The sequence below is a fragment of the Microtus ochrogaster genome, chromosome 4 (genome assembly GCF_000317375.1).
Source record: "Microtus ochrogaster isolate Prairie Vole_2 chromosome 4, MicOch1.0, whole genome shotgun sequence".
NCBI classification, from domain to species: Eukaryota; Metazoa; Chordata; class Mammalia; order Rodentia; family Cricetidae; genus Microtus; species Microtus ochrogaster.
In genome coordinates this window covers 46229063-46236975 of record NC_022011.1, presented here as the reverse complement: position 1 = coordinate 46236975, position 7913 = coordinate 46229063, and the positions used below count along the sequence as shown (strand labels likewise).

Genomic DNA, 7913 nt, shown 5'->3' with positions numbered 1-7913 from the left:
AGTTCGAGACCAGCCTGGTCTACAGAGCTAGTTCCAGGACAGGCTCCAAAGCCACAGAGAAACCCTGTCTCGAAAAACCAAAAAAAAAAAATCGGAACAAGAAGGCCAGCAAAGTCAGCACCTGTCTGCATTCACACACTCACTTCTTAAAGATGTCTTCTCAGGCAGCATGGAGAGAATGGCCACACCTCTTCAGGGTGCTGGACTAGGGCAGGCTAGCGCCCTCCTCCGTGTGCCAGCTGTGGTTATGCCATCCTCTAGGGCCAGCCGCCCACTAGGCACTTACCGTTCTTGTCAGCTGCATTAACATCTGCTCCAAGATCCAAGAGGCGCTGCAGACAGGGCAGGCGTTCGGGTTCCTCGCTGGCCAGATCTAAGGGGCTGCTCTCATGAATCTGGTGCCAAAGGGGATAGCAGCCATGTTGGTCTGGGGCCTGAAAGGCTGGTTCATAAATCTACCACACACATCCAAGCCAACTGCACCTGACTCTTACCCGGTCCCTCCGGTTGATGTCAGCCCCATGGCGCACCAGCAATTCCACCATGTCAGGCTGGTTTCTCAGGACAGCGATATGCAGGGCTGTATAATAGGTAACGGGGTCTGGAGGCAGAGAAGTAGAAGTCAGTCAGTCCATTCTCAAAGGCCTGGGACCAGCCTCAGCCTCTCCCCAGCATGGCCACCTCAAGCGTGCAGATGCTAGGCCTGCAGTCCTGGTGTGTTCTGATGGGCATGCAACCTCTCCGTGTTGGCCCCATCTCCTGTCTGTTTCCTCTCAGGGCCATTCCCAGGGCCATGCAGAGTAGCTGCTGTGCTCAGGCCTGGCAGTGCAGCCAGACTCTCACATCACCCTGGAAGGCCTTGACCTTGCTAGGTAGCCAGGGTCACTACAGATCCTACTGCCTTAGCCTTCTACCAGGGTTGGCTGTGGATGGGCTTTGGAACAGAACCCCATCTTCTGCTTGCAAGATTCACAGGTGCCTGCAGCCTTTAGCATGTTTCCCAATGAAAGGCAGTAGGGCTTTGTGAGGGTCAGTAGGGCCCCCACCTGCTCGTAGGCAGTGCCACCTGTGTCCACCTCCTGGTGACAACCAGTGGCGGGACAGGAAGCTGGCCCTCCATCACCTCTGATGTTTAAGGAACTTATGAGCCCTGCTGGCAGAGGAAGTCCTTCTATGTTTTGCTTTTATTGGTTAATGAATAAAGCTGTTTAGGCCAATGACTTAGCAAAATAGGGCAAGGTGGGAGTTCCAGCAGATAGAGGAGGAGAGCATAGGTGGAGTGAGCGAGAAGCCACGGAGCTGCTAGGTGGAACCTTGCCGGTAGGCCACAAACCTCATGATAATTAAATAACAGAATGGGTTAATTTAAGATATAAGAGCTAGCTAGCAATATACTTAAGCGACTGGCCAAGCAGTGATTTAAATAATATAGTTTCTGTGTGACTATTTCTAGTCAGGGCAGTTAGGAAACGAACTAGTGGCCCCTGTCAACAATTGGCACCAATGTGGTCAACTAAATCCACTTAAAAACCTGAGAGGTTGCCGGGCGGTGGTGGCGCACGCCTTTAATCCCAGCACTCGGGAGGCAGAGGCAGGCGGATCTCTGTGAGTTCGAGACCAGCCTGGCCTACAGAGCTAGTTCCAGGACAGGCTCCAAAACCACAGAGAAACCCTGTCTCGAAAAACAAAAAAAAAACAAAAAAAACAAAACCTGAGAGGTTGAAAAGAATTCTACACACACACACACACACACACACACACACACACACACACAAAAAAAAAAAAAAAACAAACAAACAAACAAAGTTTAATGCAGCTGCTTCTTGTTTGCTGGCAGAAAGCAGAGACGTGGCTCCTTTAAGAGGTTTCCTGACTCAGCTTTAGTGGCAAAAACTGCACAGCTTCTTTAAAAATCGGCTTCCTGGTTCTCCAGCAGGAAGTCTGTCGCTTTCAGGAGGCTGAGCACTTGAATGGGGTTTGTGAGCAGCGTGTTACAAACTGCTTAATGGCGCAACATAGACCTGCTGGAACTGGGGGTGTGTATGGCTCGCAGAAGTGGTGAACAGACCTCCGCCATGTTGGGCTGGGCGGAGCCAAAAGGCAAAGCAGCCTTAGTCCTAGCCAAGCCACTCAGCATTTTAAGAAGTGCTCCTGGTCAGAAAATTATTACAGATATGCAATAAAGACAGATTCAGATAAAAAAGACCTCTAAATGGGTCTCAGTGTTGGATAAATGTACGTAGGCTTGAGAGATGAGAAAGAATAGACAGTTATAAAAGGAATAAATGGCTATAAAAAATAAAGTCTTTAAAAAGAGTACAGACAGTCATAGATTAAAGAAAAAATAAGCTACAGAAAGATGGAATATACAGAGTCTGGATTATGTGTATTGTTTTCTTTGAATTTTTTGATTGAATGAGCTAAGTACAGAGAGACATTTCATTGTACATGCTGCTAAGCTAAACCAACATAAAAGTATTTTGACTTCAAAATTTGGGTCTAAGGATTTGTTGCTTTGGAAAAGGGGTTCTTTTGTTTCTACAGAGGATGAGAACCTGTGGATTCCTTCTAGACTAATGTGGTTTGATGGACCAAGCCCCCCCCCCCGAAAGGTCACTGTGAACACACCCCCCAAAATTACTCTGCCCAACAAAAAGCAGGAAGCAGTTTGGGCAGAGCTACACCCAAATTCCCAAATATTGTTTATAAATGCTTGTTTACATTTAGAGGGGGAGATGCTATAGAGATTTGCGGTACAGACCTTGGTTTACTGATACAAATTTAAGATCAATTTTGTTATATATATATTTCTGCTCTTGAATAAGGTATTGTGTTTGTACAGCTCATTTAAAAATGTAATGAATAAGAAATACAGTTAATAGATACTCATCTATAATAGTCAAGCTTGTATCATTTAGTTACTTTTTCAAACCTTTCAAAGACTACAGAATATGGTATTTAAAATATTTTAAGAACTTATCACTTTCATGACAGTGATACACATTTGCTCCTGGCAGTACCAATCTACTTCAAGAGGATGATGGGCATTGAAGAGGCTCCTCGTGGAGTTTGCCAGCCATTTGGGCAAGAAACTGCTCTTGCCTGGACTGCTTGATTGGACTTGCAGGACCCACAGCAAAATGACTGCTGAAGCTGCCTGAAGAAGGTAAGACAGCCCTTTGGGGAGCCTGCTTCATAAAAGAGTCTGCCAGACATTCTGCAGGACACAGAAGAAAGTGACTGATAAACTGCCAATATAGGTGGCACTCTTTGAAATTTCCTGCTTCATGGAAAAGTCTCCTAGATGCCATGGGCCTGTAGACTGAAGATGGATATCCCAACATTACAGAAGAACTTTGGGTGACTGTCCAAGCTGCGAGATGTCTCTGTCAATTCTAGAGTTTTAGAAGCTGCTTACAATGCACTTCCTGTTTACTTAGGTAATATTATATCCTGGAGTCTTTGATGGAGTTGAAGCATAGATATAGCTTTCCTTAGTTATGATAAAAGATAAAGTAGGTATAAATATTGTAACTGTAATTCCTGCTTGATACCTGTTTTGTTATATGTAATTTTACTATGTTAAAGTTAAAACCTTCATTTTTATTTAAACAGAAAAGGGAAAATTGTGTAGGAAGTCCTTCTGTCTTTGTTTTGCTTTTATTGGTTAATGAATAAAGATGTTTTGGCCAGTGACTTAGCAAAACAGAGCAAGGCAGGAGTTCCAAGCAGATAGAGGAGGAGGGCGTAGACAGATTAAGCAAAGATGCTATAGAGCCACTAGAGGAGAAAGATGTGAGTTGTTAGCTGGAACCTTGCAGGTAGGCCACAAGCCTCATGGTAAAATATAAAATAATAGAAGCAGTGATTTAAATAATATAGTTTCTGTGTGATTATTTCGAGTCAGGGCGGCCAGGAAACGAACTAGCAGCCTCTGCCAACACTCTGCTTGTAACTGATGCCTAGTATAGCTTATCTTCCCATGTGCAGGGCCTCAGCAAAACCCACCAGACAGCTAAAAGTTGCAGAAAATTACCTTCCCTTGGGCTCTGGGCAATGCCAGTATAATTAGTGTAATTTCATCATAACGGGAGTGGGATTAATCTGGAAGCTGGGAAAGTTTGGCCACACAATCACGTGACAGAAACAACACCCCTCTGTGGGAGTAGAGGTGTTAAGAGACACCAGAAACCCCACAGGAGTCACCCCATAGACAGGAGGAAAAAAAAGAGGCCAGGCCTGGCTGCCTAGCCCTGGCCCCTCTGGGATCCCGCTGACCTTCAAAATTAAGGTTGGCCCCGCTCTGCAGAAGGACAGCAGCTGCCCGAGTCAGCCCCAGCTCAGCCATCTTCAGCAAAGCGTTGCTCACACCTTCCTGGTAGAATGGAGAGTGGGCCTTCTGCTCCAGCAGCTCGGTGAGGCCCAGGATGCGGCTCTCCTCAGCGGCAGCATAACTGCACATCGGAGGCAAAACAGATGGGGGGGGGGGGCGCTTGGGTACCAGGCACTCTACCCTGTGTGCCCTGCCACAATCACCCACAAAAACTGCTCATGCTCCGTGAGGCAGGAGGTTTTCTTGGTCACAAGTCTGAAATGGTTTCAGTACCAAAGGGCTGACTCTGTCCAGCTCTCTCTCAGACCACCCTGAAAGTGGCCCCAAACCCTTCCTCGTCGACACCACTACCGTGCACCCAGCTCTGAAAATGGCCCCGCCACCTCCACCTTCAGAGCCACCCTCTCCCCACGATGCTCACCACTCGTCCTTCCCTAATCTCACCCACCAGACCTCTTGCAACAGGTTGGCTCCAAGATTCGACCAACGCCCGGATACAAAAAGCTTATCTGGGTCAGCCCTCGGGAATACGCTAGGCCTTGATGTGCAGCCACCAGCCCTGCCTCGGAGTTCTGGAAAAGTCTCGCACTGTATTTACAGAGGAGGCCTCAGTGGAAAAAACTGATGTGGTATAAAACCCGGTGAGACTGACAGTGTCTGCAATTCCAGCTCACGGCTCTCCCAATGCCCCTCCTCTGCCCCACCCCACCCCACCCCCTGCATCCCACACCACACTGCTGGTCTGGATGCTCGCCTGTCGCAGTGCTCCCAATACCCGGGGAGCCCTGCACAGGGCGCAAGAACCACGCCGGCTTCCTCCCCAGACGCTCTCAGAGGCCTGCAGTCTGCAGAAAGCGCGCTCGGTCAGTCAGCTCGTCTCCTCCCGGCATCCGTGCACAGAGAGCAGCGCCGAGGCCCGGGTCCTCTGCCCTGCAGGACGCTGCGGGCGCACCTCGGGCTGGAGCTCGCGCTCGCAGTCACGCAACTCCCGCTACGACAATCATAGGGGACCGCAGCCACTCACTCGTCCAGGGGCTCCTGCCGCTCCAGGTCCTGGATGCCCAAGGCGCCCAGGATGGCATCCACCAGGGGCTGGTACTCGAAGATGATCCTGCGGAAACCGTGCAGGAACGGCATGGCGACGGCCGCGCGTCCCGACTCCCACACGACACCTCCTCCCGATCTACCGGTTCAGACCCCGCGCCGGTGCCCAGCCCTCCGCCCAGGCCGCGGTTCCGCACCGGAAGTGACCCTACCACTCCTACTTCCGATACGCGCGGGCCTGTGAGGGCGCACGTGCGGCCACAGTGCCCCCTGCTGCCCGGGAGGAACTCGTGGCGCTCCTCCCAGCCCCGGCTCCGCCCCACCCTACGATCCCCCACGTGACCGTTAGAGGGCGTCTGAGCTCCGTTGGGGTCCGTGACCTCTTCCTCCGAGGTGACTCAGACCCTGTTCCTAGCCAGAACACTGCTCCCTGCAGCCACTCCCTAAGGAAGAGCTGCAACCACCTCAGTCTCCACGCTGCATGCAGGCTACGTGGCGAGATGAGGACCCTGCAGTCAACTCTTCCTCACAGACACTAGGGACAATTCTTTATTCTCTGTCCCTTGCCCCCTGGACAAACAAGCAGCCCACTTTTGCCAGCTCTCGCTGGAGAGAATCAATGAACCTTCCCGTGCTGGTCTGTAAAATGGCATAACCTCACCTGCCTAGGGTCCTAGACGCTGAGCTGGGAGGTGGAGATGTAGCCGGAACGGACTGTACTGGGACTTCATGAATTGGAGCGGCTGCAACTTTGACTCCTGCAGCAAGGCCCTGATGACTCTAGAAGGGTAGTTATGGGGAGGTGTCAGTGTTCCTGACGTTGCAGTAAGCCATGGCTGCATTCAGTTCCTGAATTGGGGTTTGTGGTCTTTCTGCTTGGCATCTGCTATCTGCCACAGGGCAAGAATTGGCCAACTGGGAACAAAGTTTCTTGTTTGTTTTTAAGACAGGAGCTCGCGTAGCCCAGATGGCCTTGAACTCCCAGAGTAGCTGAGGCTGGTCTTGTATTCCGAACTATCTTGCCTCCACCTCCCAAGTGCTGGTATCTCAGACTTGGTTCTAGGATGCCCCAGAACACCAAGTGGGCTTTCAAGTCTTTTACCCAGAATGACATAGCATCTGTGTCGGTGTTACACCGTTCCTGTTGGGCACTAAACCAGCTCTGACGGACTCTGCTCCCAACAGTGTTAAGTGCCAGGTCGATGATTATTTACTGGGCTGTTCAGGGAATAACAGCCAACAAACAAACAACAACAACAAAACCTGTACCGGGGGCTGGAGAGTTGGCTCAGCAATTAAGGGCACTGGCTGCTCTTGCAGAGGAGCAAGGTTCTGTTTCCAGCCAGCTAGGGCTACATAGTTGGATCCTATCTCAAAAAAAGGGGTGGTGGTGGCTGGAGAGATGACTCAGCAGTTATGGACCTGGGTTCAATTCCCAGCACCCATGTAGTGGCTTGCAGCCATCTATCTGTTACTCAAGTCACAGGGGATCTGATTCCATTTTCTGGACTCTGTGGGCACCAGGCACGAAAGCGGTGCACAGACATGCATGCAGGCAAAACATCCATACATGTGAAAAACCAGAGATGCATCTGGGGGGTGGGGATTGGCTCAGTTGATAGGCTGCTTAGGTGATGCATGGAGCTTTGGGTTCTGGTTCCACACCCAGCACCGTGCAGACTGGACATCGTGGCTCCCTGCTTCGGGTCTGTGCCTTTGGTCCAATCACCCCTTTCTTCCTCAGCAGCTCCAGCTCTTGGATTTAGGGGCTGCCCTGATCCAGAGTGGCTTCAGTTTGCCCTCATGACATCTTCGAGACCCTTCTTCCACATAAGGTGACTTGAAGGTCCCCAGGACTGTCAGCGGAACTCAGAGGACAGATTACAACCCCTCTGGTCCTGGCCTCAATCTCTTCACCTACAACTTGACACTTGCCTGGCTCTCAAAGTCCTAGCACCAATCAAAGGCATCTTGATGTCACTAGAGGCTGACAGAGGGGGTAGAGCAACAAGGACTGGGCCAGTGAAATGGCTCAGAGAGTGGAGGCTTGCCACCAAGCCTCATGACCCGAGTGTGATCTCTGGGACCCTCATGGCAGAGGGGGAAAACAGACTCCTACAGGTTGTCCTTGACTTCTCCCCACACTGTGGCACACGAACAAAGATCCTATTAAATAAATAACACTATACTCTTTCGTGAGCGGGAATCTGGCTCAGAGAGGTTTCAGAGATTGCCCAGTGAAGCACAGCTGACTAGAGACTTCCCCCTGTCTGCACACCGTCCTGCAGGGGCTCAGAGTCCCTCCAGCCTCTCTTCCTCTGAGCCCTAAGAGGTCTAGACTTGCAGGAGGGAGAAACTGACCTTTGTCCCTTCACAGCCCTTAGGCATCACACAGTGGAGCCAGGCTCCACTGCTGGCCAGTCACCCAGGCTCCTGTCTTCAGAAAGTCCTGTGCCCCTTGACCCCTCCTGTCAGCAAGGGCAATCCCGTTTCCTCCATCTGCCTCCCATTAAAGCTGTCACTTCACTCACAGCCC

The 7913-nt window shown here is 50.7% G+C and overlaps 1 protein-coding gene across 1 annotated transcript in view; it reads right to left on the bottom strand.

Moving 5' to 3' along the window:
* Nucleotides 1–5571, bottom strand: part of Asb6 (ankyrin repeat and SOCS box containing 6) — a 7386-nt gene extending 1815 nt beyond the window's left edge. Inside the window, exons 1-4 of the mRNA XM_005346120.2 lie at nt 5358–5571; nt 4279–4454; nt 495–601; nt 287–395 (exon numbers count right to left, since the gene is read on the bottom strand). Of these exons, the coding sequence (XP_005346177.1) occupies nt 287–395; nt 495–601; nt 4279–4454; nt 5358–5470 (505 nt within the window). The 5' untranslated portion in view covers nt 5471–5571. The remainder of the gene's footprint in view (nt 1–286; nt 396–494; nt 602–4278; nt 4455–5357) is intronic.
* Nucleotides 5572–7913: the final 2342 nt, after the last annotated feature.